The sequence below is a fragment of the Pteropus vampyrus genome, unplaced genomic scaffold, assembly GCF_000151845.1.
Source record: "Pteropus vampyrus isolate Shadow unplaced genomic scaffold, Pvam_2.0 Scaffold7, whole genome shotgun sequence".
Taxonomy (NCBI): domain Eukaryota; kingdom Metazoa; phylum Chordata; class Mammalia; order Chiroptera; family Pteropodidae; genus Pteropus; species Pteropus vampyrus.
Window position 1 is genome coordinate 3,153,214 of NW_011888788.1, and position 24,801 is coordinate 3,178,014.

Consider the following 24,801-nt stretch of genomic DNA (forward strand, 5'->3'; position numbering starts at 1 on the left):
AAGGAGTTGAAACCAACAGGTTTCTAAGTCAATTTCACTGGGGAGAAGGAGCTCAAATCTTGGAATTTTGAGGAAAACACATGTTAAACCTGAAAGTTGTACTTCTATTTCATAGTGGAGAAAATGTTTACATTTTTTTGAGAGACAGCAGACCAGAGAGAATACATTAGACCATATTCAAATCCATGTAAACCATTTAATTAAAAAAGTTATATAAAAAAAAACCCAGATTATCCAATCTAGTGTACATAAAGCAAATGGGGTTGAAAGTCACACATTAATTTAAAATTTCAGCATAAGTAGTCAGATGACCTTTTGTACCCAAAGTAAAAAAAAAAAAAAAATCTTTAAGTTGCTCTTTGGAATAGCAGCAGTTAAAAATGTTCCCTGAACATTTGGTTAAAGCCACTCAACTCCTTTGAGTGCATTTGTGGAAATGTCAGACAACCCTGAAGAGCTAAGAAAGAGGATTTTACTGAAGGTCTGGCTTTGGTAAGTTCTGCAGAGCTGTACCTGGCAGGAGACAGGTGAAATGTGACATCAAGGAGCATTATTTGAATGTAGGGCCTGACGTAATCTTAAAGACCTGACTAGGTTCTAAAATAACAGAGCCCAGGATGCTACACAAATGATCAAGTTTAACACAGTAGACTCAGCACTAGTTTCCATATAAAACATTTCAAACTAAGTTCTTTATGACATACACCAGATTTTCCAAGTGCCTATGCCACCTCTGAGCTTTCAAGCAAGGCCTGAGAAGTTCAGCTGTTGCCTGGGGAGTCTTCAACATTCACCTCTAAGGAGAGGCTGAAAGAGGAATTTCCAGTGACAGTTTCTGGCTCAGGGCCTGGGGCTCCTTGTCCAAGGCTGTATCAATGCAGCGCCAGGAATTCTGAGGATCTTTCTTCTCAAAAAGCTTTGTTGGAAAATAAAGCAACAGCTAGCTGATGTTTTCTGGCATCTGAGATCCAGCCAGGCCCCCTGAAATTTGCATCCTAGGGATCTTCAAAATGGAAATAGAACCTCTGCCTTATCTTGGCAACCCAAGTCTTTCGTGTGACAGAACATTTATAAAAAAAATAATTAAATACCATCTGATATGCCCTCTACCCTCAATATTGCTTTTTACCTTCTCAAAATCCACTCCTCCCAACGCCGACAAACCAAAACAGAAAACGACAATCGAGGCAGCTGTTAATTGACCCACGCTCATGTCTTAAGGCAGAGAGGAAAGAAGTTTACCATTGGCTTTTGATTTACGAAAGGCAAGGCCTTTATGGGGGAAGGCCAAGAGTCATATAAACAGACACCAAATTCTGGAGAACACTGATGAGTGATAAGAGCAGGCTTCCTTGCCCCTCAGACCAGCCACAGGCCTCACAGATGGAAGCCAGAGGCGAAGCTGTCAGCCCTTGAACCTGGTGGTCTTCGAGAATGGGCCTGGCCTGTGTCCTGCCCTTTTCTTTCTGACCATTTGGGATGGGGACCTCATTGGAAGTCTGGATGTGGGGAGGTGGTTTTATGAACAGAGAGAATTGGGCCTGTCTTCCTGAGCCCTGACCCAGAGTAGAAGCAGTGGAACATGGAGCTGAGTTGAGGAATGGGTTCCCTGGACCCGTGTCACCCGCATCATCGAGAAGGGCTTAAAGGTAGCTGAGGGATCCCCAGGATGGAATGGGACTTGTGGGTGGCAGCAGTAACCTTAGAGGAAATGTCTAAGACCAGATGGATCAATGGTTACTTTGGCAAGTCAGTGTGGACTGATGACACTGAGGGCCATCAGTTTTGACCCCTTGCAACCAACTGGTGCCAGGTAACCCCACCTCTGCCCTCACCACTTCCATAACTTGACCTCCAGGGAAAATGTTTATGTGTACACTCCTGCCATTTTCACAAGGTGGGAACTAAAAGCAGTTAAGGAACAACCTATTTCTTTTCATATCTGATTTTGTGGAATAAAATATATGCTTGCTATATTCATGCTTTTAAAGATTCTGTTATTTTTTTTTTACACTGACTTAGGAACAAAGCAGATATGCACAAGGACAACTTCTAGCCATACACTTGCAGATTCTCTTTTCTCCTGCTCTCCCATTTTACAGAAAAGGAAACTGAGGCTCATTCCACTGCTGGTAGCACAGGGCAAAGTAAGGAAAGGAGTGTGCAAGGCAGTGTGTTTGAAATGAGGTGAGGATCGGGGTGACTTGTGGTTGTCTGTTAGTCTGGAACTCACACACTGTGCAAGCCACGGATCCCATCATCTAAGGAAGACTGCCTTTAGCTCACCCTTGGTGTGTAAGTCCAAGGTGGCCGGCTTTGCTTCATTCCTGACCACCAGTCAACTTGTGGAACAGGTCCTCATCGAGCGTTTCATTCTGGTCCTTGGAGCGGGTGGACAAGAAAATGTAACCACCGATGTATTCATGCACGACCTTGCAATCTGCACTCAGGCAGGTGAACGCAATGGAGACGTTCTGGTCAAACTCGATCGCCACCTGGAAGAGAAGGCACAGGTAAGCTTAACCTCTGATCAGGAAACATGAGAAAGAAGTGGCTTTTCTTCCCAGAGCCTAGGACTGCTGAGGTGGTTGATAGATGGTCTCTGCCACCACCACCCCCCGCCCCTCCCCCCTGCCCGCCAAAGACCACAAACAAACCACCTTTTCCATTAAACACTTACAGAAAACACGTTTTTGCTCTCTTTGCTCTCTTTTGTTAGCGACTTTGCTGTACACCTGGCAAAACATCCTAACTCCCAACACACACAGGTACTTTCTATCTCTTGTTTAGATGCAGAACACTCTAAGCACTCCCTGTGTCAAAGGGCAGAGTACTTTGCAGACTTTTTTTTTTTTGGTGAGGCAATCCTTGGTTGACCTCACAGATTGCAAGGACCTTATCAGTTTACAATCCCTTATTTTTTATTATTATTTTTTTACGCCTACAGCACCTTTACGGACTTTTTAATGGAGAATAAAAGACCCATTTGAAATTTCCTGTGGTCACTGCCCCTTACCCCTTTCCAGCTGAAAGTCATAAAGAAGAAACTGAGACATTAGGGGTTCTCAACCTTGGCTGTCCATTGCAATCACCTGTGGACCTTTAAAAATTACTAATGCCCAGCAACCACCCTGGAAATTCAGCTTTAATTGGTCTAGGGAGTGGCCTGGGCAGTGGTACTTTAAAACTCTCCAGGTGATCCTCATATGCAACAAGGTTTTAAAGCCGCTCCCTTAAAGATCATCTAATTTCAGACCTTCGTTCTGTAAATGAGTGCTGAGATAGTTAACAGCCCTACTGACAGGAATCCATGGTTCTTAAAAAAAAGTTCAAGTCTCTTATGATGCCTTTATGTTGATGGTTTTCTATCAGAAAAACGAAGAAACAAGGGAAGAGAGATTCCACACCAGCCACATCAGAATGTTTTAAATCAGTAGGACACTAAGGGACCCCTAACTTCACCGAGATTTCCCATGATGTAGCCTTGGCCTGAACTTTCTTCCCAGGGTGCAAGTGATGAGGGGCTGAGAATGTGAGGATTCCTACTCAAGAGGCCAAACTTTTTTCAGTCATCCCTGTGCACTTCACTTGCTCTTCAAGCAGTTTTTCCCTTCAGGGACTGGAATGCTCTCCAGGTGAGAAGTGGAGTCTCTGAGTCCTCCACCAGTTCGACCTTTTGGCAACCAGTCAGATGAGGCCTTTCTTGGATTTATTTTGAGTGGCAGTTATATCTCAGGTAGTTTCTGCTAAGTAATTATCAGCCTAAGTCTTACATAATCCTATGCTGAGTCAAAGGAAATTAATCGAAATGCTCAGCAATTTTAGAGTCTGCATGGAAAGTCTGTATGCAGACTAAGCCAATTTGTGGGGTTAATTCAAAAGTACTTTTGGTCTGTACTTGTTAGGAAACTGCCCAGAATTGCATGTGATTATTTTAGCAGACAATTACCACATGCTTGTGGTTTCTGAGTTCTAAATATAAGAACAGCTTTTAAAATCAGAATAATCTGCAATTTTGAGGGAACATGCATTTACAGGCTCAACACTGAATATATCCAGAACTTTCACTTTACCTGCCGGATTTCCCAATTTACATTCCACTGTTTCATATTTGTGAATCTCCATGTTGTAATTGGAATTCCAGTGGCAGCATCGATTCTAATCAACCTATTATATGAAACTCCCAGAATGTCATCTTTCTTGCTTCCTTTAAATCTGAAAAACAATTTAATTAATAGAAGCAACTGCTTCCTGTAATATGATGTTTATTCATATTCATAACTTCTTAAAGATAATACCAACCTTTCTAAATCATTTCCAAAGAATGGACAATGAGGGACTGACTTTCTACAGAAGGACATTTCTGTTGTGATATAGAGAATGGAGAGGGTTAAGGCTGTCCTGCGGACATTCTTTAAGTGAAACTGACATCAGAAGAAATCAAAATAAGAGGAAGTCAAGTTAATTAATTCAAAGTCAGCACCAACTGTGTATGTCAGGCACTGAGAATATAGTAGTGACCTAAAAGGATAGAAAATTCCTGACTTCATGGAGCTCACTTTCTATTGTGGGGGAAAGGAGGTCACCGATTTCAGAAAATCAATGTGATTTCTCTCTCTGGTTTTGCAAATACTGTTATCTTAAAAAACTAAATTTCCTTTTAAAATTTCTTTTCCCACTCTGAGCTAAGATTCCAGGGTGTTGGCACTTGAACAAAAGGTACGGAAGATCTTTATGAGCAGCCAAAAGTTCTGGGCCATTTGTGAAAGGACAGCATTCTAAAATAAAAAAAAAAAAAGTTCTATGTTCTCGACTAGGAGAGAATTAACTGGGCTCCAAAAAAGCTACTTAAAATGGAATGGAAAGTGAGAGAGGCAAGTGAACATTGCAATCACCTGACAAGGTAATAGGTGAGACCGAATTCAGGTAGAGACTGCCATGCCTGAATGAACCGCAGCTTGGCTTCGACCAGGGACATCTGGGACACATTCTGGTGGGCTTCCAGAATCCGGGCTGCCAGCTAAACAGAAACAGGAGACATCAAACTCTCCTTGGCAATCGTCTCCCAGTTAGCTCCAGATCCCCGATGAGAAAAGTAAATGCAGATCCAACTGCAGCTTTACAAAGACAATTCATTCTTGTTTGCATTGTCTCCCTCTCCTTTTCTCAGACATGCAAATCACTGGCGAGAAGCAAAAACAAGATCAGCCCACACAAGAGCGGCTAGGGTTCATGCAAATGAAGAGTTGTGGGTCCGTTTTTCAGGAGTCTGGGGAGTGTCCATGGACAATGTGTCTGCTTAAGTCAGTTCATCTGTTTAACTTTTAAACCATGCTTATGGAAGCGTAATTTAAAATTTTAATTTGTAGGGACTAAATCATTTTATTTTTAATTAAATTATATAAGGGCACAATGCCATGTTCAGTGAGCAGTACAGTCACCTCTAACATAATTAACAATTTCTTAATATCATCTAATACCCAGTCCATATTCAAATTTCTCCATCAAGTGATTTTTCACCATGACTGCCTTAATCATTTTAATGCCTCATTTTACTTCAGAAAATACAGGATTCACTGCAAACAATCACTCCAACAAGAACAGCAGTACCTGTTTAGATTTGTGTTTTTTTGCACACCGAGGTGACACAAAACATTCTGGGTTGATGTCCATGTTTTCAAGACTGGAAGTCACTGGAGATGTTGAGTTCCGGTTTTTCATCCTCAGAAATGAGAGGATGTTGAGGACCTCTGGCTGGTAGGAGCTGTCTGCCATGGTTTTGCCCTTTGATGCCAAGATGCAGGCAGCCATCCATTGGGCATACTGATTCTCCTGCAGCAAACACCAGAGGGCTAAGAAGCAAGTTCAAGTGCAAAGCCATCCTGCTGAGAACGACAGGACTTGGGCTTTCTCATCTCTATAATACAACACCACTGCCTTCCAAGCATGGAAAGATGGAAAGTGGCACATGTTCTGAGTGGCTATTAATCACCTAATTTAACACCCAACAAAAGCTTTTGAGTCCTATGTTGAGTTTCTAGATGATAAAGGGCTAGAGAATAGGAATGTGAGCTTTAATAAATTCCATGAATTTAAAGATGAACCAAGGACATGTGCCAGGGAGCAAAGACAGGTAAAAACCCAAACAACCAAAGAGCCTTCCTTGATATATATTTCCATTTTTATATCATGTCTGATCTCTATGACAGAAAAAAATGATAAAAATCGTAAATTGATTTCCCATATTATTTCTACCTTGGCTTATCTTCTGTAAAGATTCTAATGTCTCTGTAGGAATCAAGTCCACCGATGGGTCTTGAACCACTTACTGGTGGCTTCTATTGTTCTTTAATGTTTGTGCTGATTTTTTACCTCAGCTACCAAAGAGGAGTGGTCCCAGAAGCTGAGGGGATGCAACTGAGAAGTAGAATTCTTCAGAGCAACAGTAGGTGTGGTACCTGGAATTACTGGCTTCAATCTCCACCCTCCTGGTATGCAAACCTACTGCCATGTAATTTTATAGTCCCTCCCACCAAGCCAGAGTAGAATTTTCACTCCTGACTTTGGGCCCAGCTAGACTTGCTTTGGCCAATGGAATGTCGGTGGAAGTGGCAGTGCACCAACTACAAGCGTAAGAGTCAAGAGGTCTCACACATTTTCAGTTGCTTTCTTACACTTCTGCCATCACTATGAGAATAGTCTCCCAGGAAACCTGGGACCCAGAATAAATACAGTGAGTTCAACCTGCAGCAAGGAGCCAAGCCTTGGCAGATCAGATTGAAGCAGATGTGCTCAGCTGACACCAGCCTGGATTGTTCAACTCTCTGCCTACCTGCAGATGTTTCAGAAACAAATGCTTATTGATATATGTCATTGTAATTTGTGTGGCTGTTTGTTACAAAGCAGGAGCTGACTGATACAACAGTGCTCTGATTTGGGAAAACATCTCAGATGGTTTGTCCTTAGGCTTACTAAAGGTGAAGTGAATGAACATTTTTCTGGTTTTACTTACATGGTCGCATCTCAAATACACTTCATTCATACCATCAGCAACAGGGATTAATAACTTGATTCCAAATTTTCTTCCTGCTACATTCACATCTGGCACAACTTCACAGCCTAAATAATAAAAGGCAGGGACACAACTGAGTTCTGAAAAATCCGTTACATAAATATCAGGTGTGCATCTAAAATAAAGACTTTGAACATATGCCCCTCAGATTTGGTTCTGTTCTGAAAAATGCAGTAGCAAGCTGATAACATTAATTACAGGACAACTAATTAAGACTTATGAACAATTAACATGGATAGAGAAAAATATTTTATGATTTTCTTAAATATATCAATTGAATTCATTTTTAAGGTTGATCCGGCTATCCTAACCCATAGGAATGATTATGAATATGAACTAAAATAAATCAAAGTACAGGAAATTCTCTAATTGCCACAATGATAAGGAAATTGAGTATACTGGTTAACAAAATGTTTCAATTAATATGCTTACCAGTAAACTCACAGTCACAGAAATTAGAACAGGCACTAAAGCAATACTGAATTAAACATAATTGTTCTGGAATTCAGAAAGCTTTTCAGGATTTTACAGTGCCTCCTGTACAACACTTATGACACCAATTAGATTTGGGCACACAGGGAAAGAAGAGACAGCAGGATGGAAACAAACACATTTACTGAACCACATTCTAGTTCCAAGCTCCATGGGGAAGAAGAGCTGCAGGCAGGCTGTCATTTCAAACACAGTGATACACTGGAATTTGACCTTGCTTCAGTGGGTAGGAATCCTGGCTTTCATCTGCTTACTGGGTCATGACAAGCCACAGCAAGATATAGAACCCTCTTACCTCTAAGATTTAGTTTTTCTACTGGTTCTCCTTGTTCAAGTTCCTTATTTTTAAAGTAGGCTATAGATGTGTCTTTAAAGACAAACCAGTATTGTTTGAAAGCTTTTAATATTAGCTTCTTGGGCCTGCAAATTAAAGTACAGTAAGCATTTAAACAGCCATTCAGAAATCTAAGACACATTGCAAATTTTAAGTGGATCTAGATGCTCTTTCAAATAACACATGCTTTATTTTTAAAAACAACTTGCAAATCACTGACTCATTTCCAAGAACTAGAAATGGAGTTTTGCTATGACATACAGAAGTTAATACAAAAGCTCAGGAGTTAGATCACTTGGGGCCACCCTGTGGCTCTGCTACTGCCTAAATGTGTGACCCTGGGAAAGATACTTCAACTGCCCAGGCCACATGCACTCTCTCTGAGTGATGGGGAGAGTAACAGCCTCCAACTCACAGGGCTCTTGTGAGGATAGAAAGAGGTAATCTCTGTAAAGTGCTTATCACAATACCTGGCACAACGGAAGTGCTCGATAAATTATTATGATATATGTGAGAAACATCCATGAATCTGGTGACATCTGACATGTCCATATACTCTTTAGATCTGAACAAGCTGTCCATGTGGACGGCATGACTTTCAAGTTATCAGACATAAAAACCAGATATAAAAGTGAGCAACCTTTTCTGTGGTTTCCTCTTGACTCTTAAGAGAAACCGCCAGAGAATTCCCAGCGAGCCATGGAAATCACCCAAATCTACAGCTAATCTATACAGACTCTACTGTTATTAAAAATATTTTGGGGTAAGATTTCCAACAGTGATATCTGTTGGGGCCAAAAAACGTTGTCCTTTGGGCTAAACAGGGTCGGTGGGGCCATTGGCAGGACTCAGTTGGGTCACTGAAAATAAAAAATGTGAGAGAGAGCTAGGGAGCAGGAAAGTGGGTGCAGATGGGCAGAGAAAATATGAGTTGCATGAGGTGCAGTGGAACAATCCTGGCCCTGGGGGTGGATCAGTCTACTCATGCCAGAGGAGTGGATTTCTGTATTAAAAAAATGTAAGAGAGGGAGGTTGGTGTTAACATCACTCACATATAATTTGGGGCAAGTCTTTTAACACATCAGTACTAGTCATCCCTTAGCTAAATATGTGTTATCCTTAACACAAAAATAAGGGAGAAGATGTTCATTAAAAAACCAATGTATTACAGGAACATATTACATAAAAATTATAAAATAAACATATATGAAGTTAACATTTCCAGGATTTAGAAAACTACTGCACAAAACTACTGCAATAATATTCATCACGTTGAGACTTGTAGTTAATATTATTCTAAAGAATATATTTAAAAGATTATTTGTCTAAGAATCAGATTATCCAAAATTAAGTCTTTTCAAAATAAAATCTAAAGACTAAGCTTATAACCAAAGGTAGTAAGGTCTCAGTCGAGTCCTGGCATCTAAAGATTTCTATTTAGAATAAAGAATGAAACCCTGCTTCTCCATTTTAACTGGATTTCGAAAGTATCAAAAGATCTCAAAGTCCTTCTACTATCTTTTTCCAGTTTGGTTAAACCAGGCTGTTTCTATACATCTCCACAGCTAACAGTTATTGATTCTATTCCATGTTCCAGAGGCTGGGGCGGGAGAGATAGGGGAAGGAGGGGTAGAGAAGATGGCTAGGTGGGGGATGATGTACATAACAATGAGACAATTTCTTGAATCCTCGTGGAGCTCACAGTTTAAAGAGGGAAATGCAGAAAATAAGTAAATACAATAAAATATGGTAAGTCACATAACAAGGGTGTGGGAAGTGTTGAATTACAGAGGACACAGCATTTAAACAAGAATGAAGGATGAATAAGAATTTGATTGGAGCAACAGGGAAAAAATTTTCAGAAGGTGGCAACTGCACATGCAAAATGCAGATACCTTGTTAATAAGAGTTGGGTAGATCATTTCTGGAACATGGGGCAAGCGGTAGTTTCTGTGGCTATAGCCTTTTTATGAGTGGAGGATGATGCAGATAAGAATGGCAAGGTAGGTGGGGGCCAGGGTGGTACTGAATATCCCGCTAAGGAGTTGGACTTTATTTTCTAGAAGAATGGTTCTCAAACTCTGGTGTTCATTAGAATTGGAAAGAAGCTTGTTAGAGATACCCAAGCATGGCCCCCATCCCAGAGACTGAGATTCAGCAGGCCCAGATTAGGGTTCAGGCATCTGCATTTTAAGTAAGCTTTCCTAAGGAGGTTCCCCAGAGTTTGAAAACACTGATCTAGACCAGTAATCTCCAAACTAAAACTGGACACAAGCTATCTTTAAAATACCTATCCCTTAATACATTTACAATAGTTTACTTGTAATATTTGCATATTTGTAACATATATTAAATACATTATAGAACCTACACAAACATGTAGATTAAAAAAGAATGAATATGAAAGTTCAGTTTTTTAAAGAAGGGAGGTTATTACTAATTTACATAGATCCCTGTTGAGGAAGTATACTATTGGCTGTGCTCACTAAATCGCAACGTTCTTATTTTAGTGCCATCTACCTGTTTGTGACGATTTTCATTGACCTAAAGCTACTAATTTCCATCTTTCCTTAGGTCATTTCACTCATGCATATTAATCAGAATATCCTGCATTTTTATATTTTTAATAAGTGGGTTTAAAATACACTAGGACTCTTAATTTGGATGGTGTTTTAGAAAAATTCTGTTTCCAAGTTTGAAAGCTGTGCGAATACTAGTGTTTTAATAGGCATTGTTATTATTGGCAAGACTTTGACAAAGAAAACATTTCCAAATAACTGTTTTCAAAATGCTCTCTTTAAGATTAAGTGTGTTTATTATCTTGAAAGTAGCTGGACGCTTACTACTCATGACCACTTGTCTTGGAAAGGTCATAAATTTGGAACACTTATTTTTTGAAAAAAATGTATAACTCTATTTCAAGTACTTTTCTATTTGACAATCAATGAGCCTTAATGTGGGACCAAAAATTTCTATAGTTACTCCCCATCTCTTTAAAAGCGTAAGAAAGATTTGACTATAGTTTAAGAGTTTTGTATCTATAAAATGAATTTTATTCCAAATCTCCTATAACGCATTGTGTACATCTGAATGGAACTTCTTTGCTACAGTAACTTCCCTGCTTGCCTACAGGAACTTGGCTAATGATATAACGAATGCACTTTATGTGTAACCTCTCTCTAAAATCCTGTTGTGGATCCATTTTATTTATTCCAGAGGATCTCTCCAACAGTGGTTATACCTTATGGTTTGGGCACAAATCATTTTTCTTAAATATATAATTTACTAGTAGAATTGTATCATGTCTGGTTTATACTTAGGGATTTGCAAAAAGTAGAATCTTGAAAAATTATTTGGGCATAAAATTCTGGATTGAATATTATCTTCTCTTAGCACTTTCAAGATATCTCCCAGTCAATGAGAAGTCTGCTGCCCACCTAATTGTTTCTTTTGTAGAAAATCTGATTTTTCCCTTTGATTTTAAAGACTCTCTCTTATCAGTGGTTGGCTAGTACCAACATGTATAATTATATTGATTTATTTTTGTTGGGATTTGTGATTACTGAATTTCAGATTTTTGTCTTTAACAATTACATAAAATTCTCAAGCATTCTCTTTTAAATGCTTGCTTCTCCTCTATATTTTTTTCCTGAAACTTCCAATAGATGTATGTCGAACCTTCTCATTTTATTTATATCATACTTTCCATTTCTACCTGAGTTTTCTCTTCAATTGTGTTTTTAAACTTGATGTTTAATGAACCTATCCAATATTAAATTTCTATGGCTATGTTTTTCATTTCTAGAATTTCCATTTCATTCCTTTTCAATGTTGTCTGTGCTCTTTCATTATAACTTTTACCTTTTATTACTTAATAATTCTAAATATAGTCATTTATAGTTTCTTCAGATTTTTCTATTACATAAAATTATTGAAACTGTTAATCCTCTTGTTGGTTGGGTCTGCTGTTTTTCCTTTACGGTGGTTCATGAACTCAAATGGTTAGTAATTTTTATTGGAGGCTCTTTCTTTTTATTAAGGGGGTTATTGTTTTATGTAGAAGTCCCAGGCATGCTAGATTATGGATATTTCCCTCCAAGGATTTTTGCAATTACATTTGCTAGGGCTTCATAGATTTTTTTTGGTCCTGGACCAGTTTCTATTTTACTTTTTCAGGATCCGTTTATTATACAAAACTTTAAATTTAGATCTACATCTGTGTGTGGTAGAAACCTCGCCTTTGATTTCCTGAGAGATTTTTCATCTTCCCACAGAGAACCCCATGCTAGGATGAACTTCCTTATTGCTTCCTTCGGCTGATGGGTAGTTTCTCTACTCCCTGTTAAACAGAGAAGGCAGTTCTTTTAAGTTTCTACCTTTAGGCAGGAGCTTCAGTGCTAGCTCACTGCCTTACATGAAGGACACCCACCTTAAAGCTTCATCTTTGATCCTTGCATGGGGATCAAAGTCCTAGTCCCAAGCCATGAGAATCTATGTTCATGGCCCAACTCCCTCTGTGCAGCTGAGGCTTCACTTGGAGAACTAGGTTCCCTCTTTATTTCCTGCAAGCTGGGATTTTCCAGTCTCACTTCAAGATCAATTTTGTATTTACAATTCTTTGATTTTTATTTTATCTAACACTCACATGTATTTATGAAAAAATTTGGATTTGGGTGAGATCAATTGCCATGTTGTTGGAAACTGAAGTCCACTATTTATATAATAAATTCAATAGATTTTTTTTTTTTTCAGGAAAAAAAAACTGTTAAAGGAAAAAAGCATTAAAAATCAAAGGATTAGTTCAATTCCATTTTACTGATAAGGAAAGGAGGCTCAGGAAATGAAGGCCATGTTCAAGGTCCCACGATCACTAGGAACACGAGCTCCATTCTCCAATATCCTTCCTCCTCCCTTCCCTTCTCTTTACTTCTTTGCTTCCTCCCTCCTACCCTTCCTCCATCCGTTCTTTCTTTCATGAACTATACTATGTATTAAATTCAATATCTTGAGACTTTCAGTAGGTAAAGTGTCCACTGGCCAGACATGAAAATGATTTTATAAATTTGAACATATCAATGACACTAAAGTGAGATGGATGTGGGTCTTAATTCCAGAATATCATCTCCTTCATTGAAAACATCTATAGGAAGGGAACTGTCATTATTTGGTTTGTGAAGAGCTGGATTTACTCTACACAGAGAATATGGCAACCCAGTTTCTTTGTAGAACAATTATCAATAATTTATATAGATGTATGTGTGGATTCAAATAACTATATTTTTTTTTCTGTAGCTCTGGCTATAACAATATATGTGATTGCAAATATTTATGCCATAGATGTTAAATTAATGACCCTATTGTTTGAGATCACATCCTAAGATTACATTAAAAAACAAATCTGTAGAAACCCAGTGACAAATATTGTTACCTTTGGACTCCTGTTTCTCATTTATACCTGACTATTCATTCTTTCCAAATCTTTCTTTGTATCATGTATTATCAACAGCAACCTGTGTTTCTTTTCAAGCCAACCGACCTAGTGAAGTGTTGGTTTGTTAAGAAAAGTCAACAAACCATAAAGTGGCATGGTATAAGTAACTGATAGAACTTCAGAGGGACCTTATTCCTTTCATGCTAACACACCTTGGTACTATCACAAATGTGGCAGTTTTTTCAAATGAAATGGAAAACTTCTTTGCTTTTTTAACAGTTTTAGGTTGACCTGAGGTGACTAGGGAATTTATCAGAAATACTTTAACAGGCAAAAGGTGAATAACTAAAGTTATCTCTCTGTAAGCCCAGGATCTAAGTTCTAGTGACAATTGATTTTTAAACTGTGAAAGAGCCTTGAAACGGTGTCAGAGTACTGAGCCTCCCAGATGGACTGTAACAGAAACTTCAGTCTGGCATATATGTTCATTCTTGCTGACACCGGCCATGTTAACAACCATTTATGGAGCGTGAATTATGAGCCAGGCACCATGCTCGATGCTTCATATGCATTATTTTTATCTGATCTTCCCAACAAACCCAAGGGGAGGTATATCCCCACTTTACAGATCAGGAAACCGAGGCTCAGATGTGTAAGGACAATGCCCGACGGGGTCACTGTCTACCTAATGCCAAAGCTCGTGCTTTTACCTTTGAACCATGAACCTGCCCAATGAATGTTTAATTTAAACTCCTGGACTCTACTACCTACAAGGCTTTGTTATAACTAATCCCTTTCTCCTTTAAGGGTGACTTACCTAAATAATTTGAGATTATCTGCAAGTTGAGGGATATCAGTAATGTCCTCCTAAAGAAAAACAGATAACATTTCATAAGCAGTGATTAGACAGGCAGTGCTGACACTCTGTACCTGTACGGTCCAATACTGTAGGCATTTGCCACTTGTAGCTATTTAAATTTGAATTACTATTACATATAATAAAAAAACTCAGCTCCTCAGTCACACCAGCCTCATATCCTGGGGCAGGGTGGGTGGAGGGAAGGCTGGGAGTGGGATGAAGCACATGCAGGGGCTTCTGTGGTGGCTGGCAAAGTTTTGCTTCTTGATTTGGGTGGTGACTTGGGTGATAACTGAACACTAATTTGTTAAACTGTACATTTTTTTCACTTTTCCCTATTTGTCATATAGCACACAAATCAGAAAAAGATTAAAAATTTGACCAAGCACTCCCTGTACCTACCATTCAAGTCAAACGCCTGAGTTTAAAACAAGTACTTTTATGTACAAACAAAATTATTTTATAACTTGTACATCAGAGTGAGTAACTCCAGGCATATCTAGTTCACTGATTAAACTCTCAAAAGGAACCGGGTTCAAAGTTCATTCTACAGGGTAGGTTGGTGCTTATTTTCAAACTGAAAAGTCTATTGTTTGACATCAGAAAGCCTTGACATAAAAATATTGAGGGAGGGAGGAGGGATATTTTTATCTGTTCTAAGAAGGAACACTGTCCTGCTGTATGTATTTAGCTATGGAAGTAAACGAAAGGAAACTAATCTCATGGGAGCTGTGTCGCCTATAAATGTGAGAAAGGGCTCTGAATCTCTAAAGAATCATGGTATTTAGTTTGAGGTATTTGCTTTTGTATGATACCAATTTCCTATTTTAAGGAATTGAATCATAATAGAACACATATTAAATACATAAGGATATGGTGACTCATTTTTATCTATTACTTTTTAAAAATCCAATTACAATGGATCCACCTTTCTGATTCAATGTGGTTAAACTAATAATCACTCCCACGATTGAAGAGGTTAAACAAAAGAGTGGCACCCAACAAATGAATCAAACAGGAAGGGCATTCCAATTATAAAGCTAACATTTAGCCGCATTTCACGGGTAAAGGGCAGAAAAGATAAACTCTTTGTTTTACTCTGTGTGTGGGTGTGTGTGTGTGTGCGTGCGCGCACGCGTGTGTTTACTTATTTCCTGAAGTCAAAAGGGTTTAGGAACTTTTTATAATGTTCTAAAAAAAGGCTCTCAGTTCTGTCAACCTTGCCCAGTGGAAATGTATATATAGGTAAATACATAATAAGGCTTTGTTTTCTGTAAAGCATTTTCTCTATTCTCACAACTAGACTTCAGGAACCAATTCCATATGCCATGTTAGTGAAACGGAGTCCTCAGCAGTCTTTCATACCATGCCAACTCCTCCAGAAAAAAAAACCTGATACAAAAGTATTATCATTAGCAGTAACGAAAATATATTACAGTCCCTTACAGAGCTGACCTGAGAAAAGCTAGTCAGTTCTTTCTAGGTTTAAACTTGTCAGATGATGGATATGTTTTCTGTTTTCAAAATCAGACAAAATAGTTTCTTATTTCTAATTTTAAGAAAGCTCATCTACATTTGTCAATAAGTCAGAACAAAACCACAATTCTAAGTAATCAGAAAAGTTCATACCAACGTGTTGTCTGCTTTTGCACCTTCTAGGGTCACTTCCAAATTAGAAAGTGCTGCTTCTACCTCATCAACCTCAGACTCATTTGTAAAATCCTGTATTTCGGCTGATGATGATAGTTTGCTAATGTGATACTGCAAAGAAATAGAGGTTTTAGAAATGTTATAAGCGTAAATGAATCCAGTAGCCAGCTCTTCTTTTTTTCAGAGGCAACCCCCCTTGTAATACCAAACATCTAGAGGTAGTCTAGGAGAAGTCTAGAGAAGAAGGTAGTCTAGAGAAGAAGGAAATCTTCTCTCCTATGTAGGAAAATGACATTTTATGGTTAGTCATGTTCAAACTCGCTTCCTCTCCATCAGTGGTTGAGCTTGTAGGGGGAAAGAGATAAGAACGGTAAGATTAATTCTTTACATAAGATGTACACGTGTGTAAGGTTATGAGGAGCATTTTAAATTTTAATTTACTCCCCTCATTTCCAGCACTTTCTTTAAAGGAAAAAACGGTAGGAAGAAAATGAAACTTGAAGCAGAACAAACTTGCTTTGTCTCCCTCCAGAGAAAAGGTACCTGCAGTGCTGCAAAGATCAACATTTCCTCCTCTGTGCAGTCAATTTCTTCTAGGACAATGGCCCACCTGGCTTGTTCATAGAGTTGGTTTATTCGGACAGCATCGTACTACAGAAAGAAACAGGTGTGCATGTGTGTGTGTAATTTATATTCCACAATACAAAAATTCCAGAATGACTATGGCCATTCCTTGTTAATCAGAAGCAATAAACTCCAGTTCAGATAACTGAAAGAAATACCCTTCTACCTTTCTACTGCCCCAGCATTTTTTATTCCTGAATTTAGAACTTCCTCAAAATATTTTCCAGAGTCTCTTCAAGGGTCCACACTGACCCATCTTAGATTCCATTATTTTGCCTCTCTTTTATCACACTTTTTCTATTGGTAGGAAAAACAGGTAGTAAAAATGGTTTATGTAATAAGTAATACAAAGGAAAGGGATCCCCAAGTTGATCTGCAAACTCAGTGCAATCCCGATGAGAATGTGATAGAGATTCTTAAATGCAACTCTATACAAGCCGATGTCTCTACACAAAAGACAATGTTCAAATATCGTCAAAAACAAAGTTGGGAGAAACTTGTCCTCCCCAAAATAGAAACATATCATAAAGCTGCAGTAACTAAAATGGTGTGGCATTGGTATAGTGATAGACAAAATGTCCATAACACTGCCTCTAGAAACAGACCTACTTATGTATATAAATTCAATATAAAATAAAAATGGTACTTTCTACCAGTAGGGGAAGAAAGAATACTATAAATAGTGTTAAAAATGTATAGCCATTTAGAGAACAAAAATCTCAAAAGACAATTTTACATCATTCAAAAAATATAAATTGCAGATAGATCAAAGGATCTCAACATCCAAAACCACAATGAGATACCACTTCATACCCACTATGATGGCTCTAATTTAAAAGACAGATAATAACAAACGTTAGTGAGGATGTGAAAAATTGGAACCCTTGTTCATTGTTGGTGGGAATGTAAAATGGTGCAGCCTCAGTGGGAAACAATTGGGCAGTTCCTCAAAAAGTTAAACGTAGAATATGATCCAGCAATTCCACTTGTAAGTATATACTGAAAAAAATTAAAAAGAGGGATGCAAACAGATAGTGTTCATAGCACCATCATTCACAATAGCTAAAAGGTAGAAACAACCTAAATGCTCATCAACGGATGAATCAGTAAACAAACAAACAAACAAACAAACAAAAAAACACACACACACACACACACACACACACACACAATGGAATATTATTCAGCCATAAAAGGAAGGAAATTCTGATATGTGCTATAACATATATGAACCTTGAAGACACCATGATAAGTGAAATAAGCCAGACACAAAAAGACAAATATTGTCTGATTCCACTTATATGAGGTGGAATATTTGCCTAGAAAAGGCAAATTCACAGAGACAGAAAGTAGAATAGTGGTTACTAGTGGCTGGGGGGAGGGGTTAAATGAGGAATTATTGTTTAATGGGTACAGAGTTTCTGTACAGGATGATGAAAAAGTTCTGGAAATAAATAGCAGTGACAGTTGCAGAATATGTGAATGTACTTAATGCCACTGAATTGTGAATCTAAAAATGGAAAAAAATGGCAAATGTTATGTTGTGCATATCTTACTACAATAAAACAAATCAAATTTGTACATGAATGTTCATAGCCGCATTATTCATAATAGCCAAAAAGTAGAAACAATCTAAATGTCCATCAACAGATGAATGGATAAATAAAATGTGGTATATACATATAATGGGATATTATTTGGCAATAAAATGAAATACTGATACGCGCTACAATATGGATGAACCTTGAAAGTATTATGCTAAGTGAAAGAAGCTAGTCACAAAGTACTACATATTGCATAACTCCATTTATATGAAATGTCTAGGATAGGCAAATCCACAGAGACAGGAAGTAGACTGATGGTTTCCTAGGGTTGGGAGGGTGGGAGGGAAATGAGGAGCAACTCTTTACGGAAAATGAGTTTCTTGTTAAGATGATGAAAATGTTCTGAAATTAGATAGGGGCATAGTTTGCACCACTCTATGAATATACTAAAAACCACTCACTTGTACATGTTATATAAGTAAAATGTATGGTATATAAATTATACCTCAAAAAACTGTTATAAAAAAATCTAAACATAACAACCAAAACTACTAGACAGAAACATGAGAGAACACTTTTTGTTATCTTTGAAAGTGGAAAGCTTTTCTAAGCAAGAGAGGAAGCCTAAAAATTATGATGTATATGATTGACTTGATAATCGAAAATTAAACATTTTTAATGGTGAAAAATACCCTATTGAAGATTATACTTTTATAAGACCAGATGCAGACTGGAAAATAATATTTGTGATAAATGTAAAAGATAATATCCATTATATACAAAGTGCCCCTATAAATCAGTATGAAAAATACAATTCAAAAAAAAAAATGGGGCAAATATATAAATAGGCAACTCACAGAAGAAACCAAAATGGGCATGTAAACATTGGAAAGGATGCTCAGCTTCACTAATAAACAGAAGATTCAAATTAAAAAAAGAGATGACAGAGTTTCTATTTTCCTATTAGATTTACCCACATTGTTTAAGGATTGATAATGACTGGTATTGGCGAGGATGTGATACAATCGGCACTTTCACATATGAGGTCAGTAGGAAGGCAGTTTGGCAGTATCTTTTAATGCCCTTTTGCCTTTTGATGAGCATGTCTATGGTTACTATTCTAAAGAATGCAAGCACTCATCAAAGATACTGATATAAGAATGTGCACCACATTTTTTGAAAGAGCGAAAATTGCAGGCATCCCAGGGTCCTGATAAATTATAGTTTAGCCTTTCCTTTGATTACTTTGTAGTTGTAAAAAAAAAAAAAGTCAGACATATACACACTGACATGAAAAGATGGCCAGGATATATTATGAAGTAAAAAGGAGCAAGCTACAGAGCAAACACATGATCTCTTTTGTGTAGGGGAAAAAGACCTTGAAAATCTGTTCAAAAATTTTATAACTGTGAAAAAAATCTGCAAGTATTGTTAATCATCAAGCTGTTAAATGTGGCTGCCTCTTGGGGAAAAAAGTCATGGTAAAGAACTATTTTCCATTTTTACTCTACGTAATTTCTTTTTCTTTAATTTATTAAAAAATTGTGGTAAAATACATATAAAATTTACCTTGTTAACCATTTTTTAAGTGCACACACAGTTCAGTGGCATTCTACAGAACTCTTCGTCTTGCAAAACTGAAACTCTATATCTGTTAAACAATAACTTCTATGTTTGGTTTTCTTCCTTTCCTTTTTTTTTTTTGACACCAAGTTTACATTTTACTACATCCTTTAAAAAAAAATGTTGAAGGAAACATGGAGGAGGAATAGAAAGATACAGTTCCTAAATGGACTTATTACAGGTTGATTAGCATTAGTATATTTTTCTTTTTGCAGGAACCTTATGTATATTAAAAAAGGTGATAGGGAATGTAAAAATAGGAAGTAAGCCCAAACCAGCAAATAGCACTGCTATTAGCTAAGTGGGCAATGGGACCTGTTGCACTGGCGTGCTCCTTCTCAGCATTTCTACAATGCAAACCTAAGTGTGTAGCATTCAGGAGGCTAGAATAATAAGAATCTTAAGGGAATCTGTCTTTGCTTTGTGAACTTTGCCAGGTGTCATGGAACACCTCAGGAGTTAACCCCAGAATCCTTCCAAAACAAATCAAAACACAACAATGAGAACATTCACAGCAGCATTATTCATAACAGCTCCACCCTGGAAACAAGCCAATGTCCCTCAAGTCCAAATGGATGAATGAAACATGGTCCATCCACACAATGCGGCACCACTCAGCAGTACAAAGAAATGCACTACTGATACACACAACAACACAGATGAACCTCATAAACATTATGCTGAGTTAAAGAACCCAGACAAAAGATTATATACTGTATGACTCCATTTGTATGAAATTTCTAGAAAAGACAAAAGTGGAGACAGAAAGCAGGCCAGTGGTGGGGTGGGGCTTTGGCTGGGGCAGGGACTGACCACAAATGGGTAAAAGGAAAATTTTTTGGGTGATGCAAGTGTTTTAAAACTGGATCATGGTGATGGTTGCACAACTATATAAATTTACTACAAATCATTATATGTACGTCTATAATGGCTGAATTTATCATGTAAATTATACTGAAATCAAAAGACGTGACAACTAAGAAACTACACAAGATGAATGCCAATAAACCAGCAATTCCCCCAATAAAACCAAGCCCTGCTTTAATTCACACTTGAAAGACAAAATCTAAATTGTATGTGCAGCTGCTGAAATTCATATTGCGCTGTCTAGTTTGCCTGTCCCTCCATCCATTCACTTACCTATCTACCTGTCCATCCATCATCCATCCACCCACCCACCCATCCATTCACCCGTGTGTGTCTCTCTCTCTCTCTCTCTATCTGCAATCAGACACAGCCCTATAATCCTAATGCCACAGGAGTTTTAGTAAGAATAAGTTCAGTCACCAAATAAGGCTTTTCTCTCAAACACAGTCACTAGCAATTTAAAAATAAAAGCTTCCATGCCTGAACATACTTAGCTTCCCCTACCCCCAGTCAAACAGAACAATAATTTGAAAGAATATTGGTTAAACGAAAGTGACCTTCATTTACACATGGACGTTAGGAGAAGGACCAGATCTAGAACAAGCTGTCATAACCACATTCAGGATAAGCCCAGGAGCATTCTGAGGGACACTGGATTTCTCTGCGGCATCCTGCAGAACTCTGGATTCCCCCTTCGGAGGCTTGTTTGCATTCCCACTGAGGCTCTGGGACATCATAAGGTCCTGGGTCTTCCACAGGTCAGTCATTAACAGGCATCCTAATAGGTCTTCTCTCTGAGAACTCTTCAGTGGTTTTGGGGACTTAGTAGCAAGCGTTTGGTGAAGACTGGCTACTCCTGCCCGCTCTGTGGCCCTAGATTTCCTTTGTCTTCTGGCTAATTGAAAACAGAAACCCCAAGCTAGAAGCACATGGCTCTGCCACCTCCGGTCCTTGAATCCATGTTTCTATCTAGTCAATTCAGTCAACCCCTCCACCTGTTTCACCAACCAACAATGCAAACAAACAATAAGACCTACCACCCACAGTTTTCAGGCTCTCAATGGGCTACTATTTAGATCCCTTAAGACTCCCTATTAGCCGGATAGCAGTTTTCACCTTCTCTTACTAATATACCTTTTCTCTACTGAACATTTAAATAATACTATGAACTATTGGAGTTATAAATTTTTCAATTTACATGTGAATGCATTTAAATGAGGCAAAAGAGTATATAATGAAGGAATTTATTTTGAATGAATTCTAAAGGGACAAAAGGTTAACATCTTACAAGAAAAAGTCTTCCTCCCTTCTTTGTTTTCCACAAACAGTAGTTTCCCATGGACTCTTCTGTACCTTGCTCTTTTTTATTCAATAATATATACCTTGACTATGTTCCACATCTAAAGAAAACTGATTCATTCTTCTTAACAACACCACAATACAGATGTACCATAACGGATTTAACTTGTTCCCCATTGATGGATGTTTGGGTGGTTTCCAATATTTTCCTAAAACAAATAGTGTAGTCATAACTGTTCTTGTGCATGGACATATCAATTCACATATGTGAGTGTAACTGTGGTATAAATAATGAGGAGTGGATTTGCTGGATCACAGCTGCGTAGAATTGTAATTTTGATCGATATCACTAAAGTGCCTTCCATAGAGGCCAGATGAATTTGTACTTTGACCTACTAGCAGTGCATGAGGGAGCCTGTTTTCCCATACTCTTGCTAAGATAGTATCTGAAACTTTTGGTGTATGCCAACCTAAAGCTAAGAGCCATAGTAGTTTTCTTTCTATTAACTATGTGTTCATATCCTTTTGCCAGGCATAAAATTTTCATTTTGAAAAAAGATTTTGGTTACAATAGTTCAATATAACTGTTTCATTTTGTAATCCTACGTATTTTATTTAATTAATTTGAAAACCTTATTCTAACATCCAGCAGTTTTGGGTTTTCAGCTGCTAGCTTAGTTCTTGGTATACAGCAGTTGCTCAATAAATAAATGAATAAATAAGCAGGGGCACGAGTTTGAATAGGTAAGATTGGGCCAAATTACTTACTTAGCAATTAGAAAATGCATAAGTATGTTTTACTTACATATTATGAGAAAAAAATTAAAGGCAGTTTATTAGAATATATAGCATACAACAAGATAGCTTAAATTGACTAGGAATTAAGCAAAGAAAGAGTAAAGCTGAGTCAGGAATGAGGCTTAAAAATGAAATTCCAGAAAATATATAAATTTGGTTCTAGCAGACAATGCAAAGAAGGAAATCCAGACAGATATATAATTCACAGTGCCCTTAAAAAATAAAAACAATTATTTAGAAGAAGCAGTACAGTAACTTCTCCCGAATGTTTTACCAAAGAGACAAAATTTGCTCTTTTGCTGTGCGTCACTGGAAGTCATGCGTATCAGACACAAGTTAGGTCCACATGCATTAAGTTGGATTTAAATCAAAGACTGAGTAGGATCTCCAAAGGAATGGCAAGGAATAAAGCTTATTTTGAAGAAGATGCCCATTAGGAAATCAATGAGAGCTGAGATGGGCCTTTGAAGACCAGACGTAAAATCAGGACCAAGAAGAAGACAGTGCCACAAGAGGCAGTAACACTGCTGTGGGTGAGAAAAGGGTCTGCACAGAAGAGGTGGCCTGAAGCAAGCCCTTCAAACAAGTGCCAGGCAGTAAAGGGAAGAGCAACAAGCAGCACAAAACTAGATGGGAACAATACAACGAACTCACCCAGTGCACTTAGAGAACCCGTGACCCAGTTTATATTTTCTACATTTGGCCATTTAACTGCTGACTCCTAACTCTAGAAAAGAGCGAATGGGGGCAAGGAAGAGGCCGAAGATCAGGGGACGTATTTCACCACTCAATTGTCCCAGTAAACTTCCGGTGGGAGGTGTGCACTTAGAATGGGAGTTGGTGACCAGCTGGGTCTTTATTTATATAAACGATTCCTCTTTCTTATCACCAAAGACTTTCAGCACTGCGGGGTGGGGAGTGGTGGGTGGAGTCTAGTTTGCGCCATCATGGGGACCTGGCTTGTTCTGAGAACCTGCTCTTAACCTGGGTCCTGACATCACCTTCTTTCCTAAGCACTACTGACTCGGTCCCATTAGCCGCTCTCTGCTTGTCCCTTGGTTCTCGGGAACCGAGAGGGGGAGCGCGCGCCACCCTGGGCGTGAAGACTCCTAGAGATTCCCGGTCCCTCGGGCTGCTGACTATGCTCGCTAGAGCCCAAAAGATGAAACTCCAGAGACCCATATGCAGAGCTAAACAGAAAATTACACATAATTAATCCTAATTTTGATGACTAAATGATTCAATACTAAACTTCTATGCATTCACATTTTAAAAAAGAGAATAGATAGTGGCCAAGACATGGAAGCAACTGAAATGTCCTATGATAGATGACTGGAAAAAGAAGCTGTAGCACATATATACAATGGAATATTACTCAGCCATAAGAAGACATGAAATACTGCCATCTGCGAAAACATGGATGGACCTCGAGATAATCATGCTAAGCGAAATAAGCCAGACCTAAAAAGCTGAAAAATCATATGATACCACTTACATGTGGGATAGAAACCTAAAAGCAACAAAGGAGCAGGACAAACAAACAAGAGACTCATAGACATGGACTATAGACTAGTGGTTACCAGAGGTAGACAGGGTAAAGGGGGCCAAATATAGAGGGGGAGAGGGAGGGTGAAGTGGGTAAAAGGGATCAAATATATGGTAGCTGAAGAAAACTGGACTTTGGGTAGTAAACACACAATAGAATATACAGATGTCAAATGATAATTTATACCTGAAAATTATACAATTGTATTAAGCAATGTTACCCCAATAAACTTTAAAAATAAAAATAAATTTTAAAAAATTAAAAAAAGAGAATAGAGAAAAAGTATCTTACTTTGGGATTCAAATCAAAGAAAGTGTAGTATTTAAATCGTAACAGCAACTGCTCATCCTCCTGAATGCCTTGTTCCATAAGAGAACGTGAAGAGTCTAACCAACTAGAAAACAATAGGACGAGCATTACAAGCCAGTTAATTTTATACGTATATGTTATGATATTATATAGTATGTTTATGTTATATATATGCTATATATGTGTTTGTTATATATACCATACACATGTTATATATAACATGTTTATATTATATACGTACATACACATATCTTCTTGAACGAAGTCTGTGTAAGTAATATGAACAAAAACAAGTAAAGCAGAGGACTTGATGATAGCTTATACCTGCATTTTATCTTACAGCTTTCTCAATG

General features: G+C 38.0%; 1 protein-coding gene across 1 annotated transcript in view; it reads right to left on the bottom strand.

The window, feature by feature from the left end:
- Nucleotides 1–2,063: 2,063 nt before the first annotated feature.
- The window catches only part of FERMT1 (fermitin family member 1), a 34,035-nt gene continuing 11,297 nt past the window's right edge, over nucleotides 2,064–24,801 (bottom strand). Inside the window, exons 6-15 of the mRNA XM_011370090.2 lie at nucleotides 24,431–24,533; nucleotides 16,382–16,489; nucleotides 15,818–15,949; nucleotides 14,147–14,196; nucleotides 7,860–7,984; nucleotides 7,013–7,119; nucleotides 5,611–5,832; nucleotides 4,896–5,020; nucleotides 4,074–4,215; nucleotides 2,064–2,495 (exon numbers count right to left, since the gene is read on the bottom strand). Coding sequence (XP_011368392.1) covers nucleotides 2,322–2,495; nucleotides 4,074–4,215; nucleotides 4,896–5,020; nucleotides 5,611–5,832; nucleotides 7,013–7,119; nucleotides 7,860–7,984; nucleotides 14,147–14,196; nucleotides 15,818–15,949; nucleotides 16,382–16,489; nucleotides 24,431–24,533 — 1,288 coding nt within the window. The 3' untranslated portion in view covers nucleotides 2,064–2,321. The remainder of the gene's footprint in view (nucleotides 2,496–4,073; nucleotides 4,216–4,895; nucleotides 5,021–5,610; nucleotides 5,833–7,012; nucleotides 7,120–7,859; nucleotides 7,985–14,146; nucleotides 14,197–15,817; nucleotides 15,950–16,381; nucleotides 16,490–24,430; nucleotides 24,534–24,801) is intronic.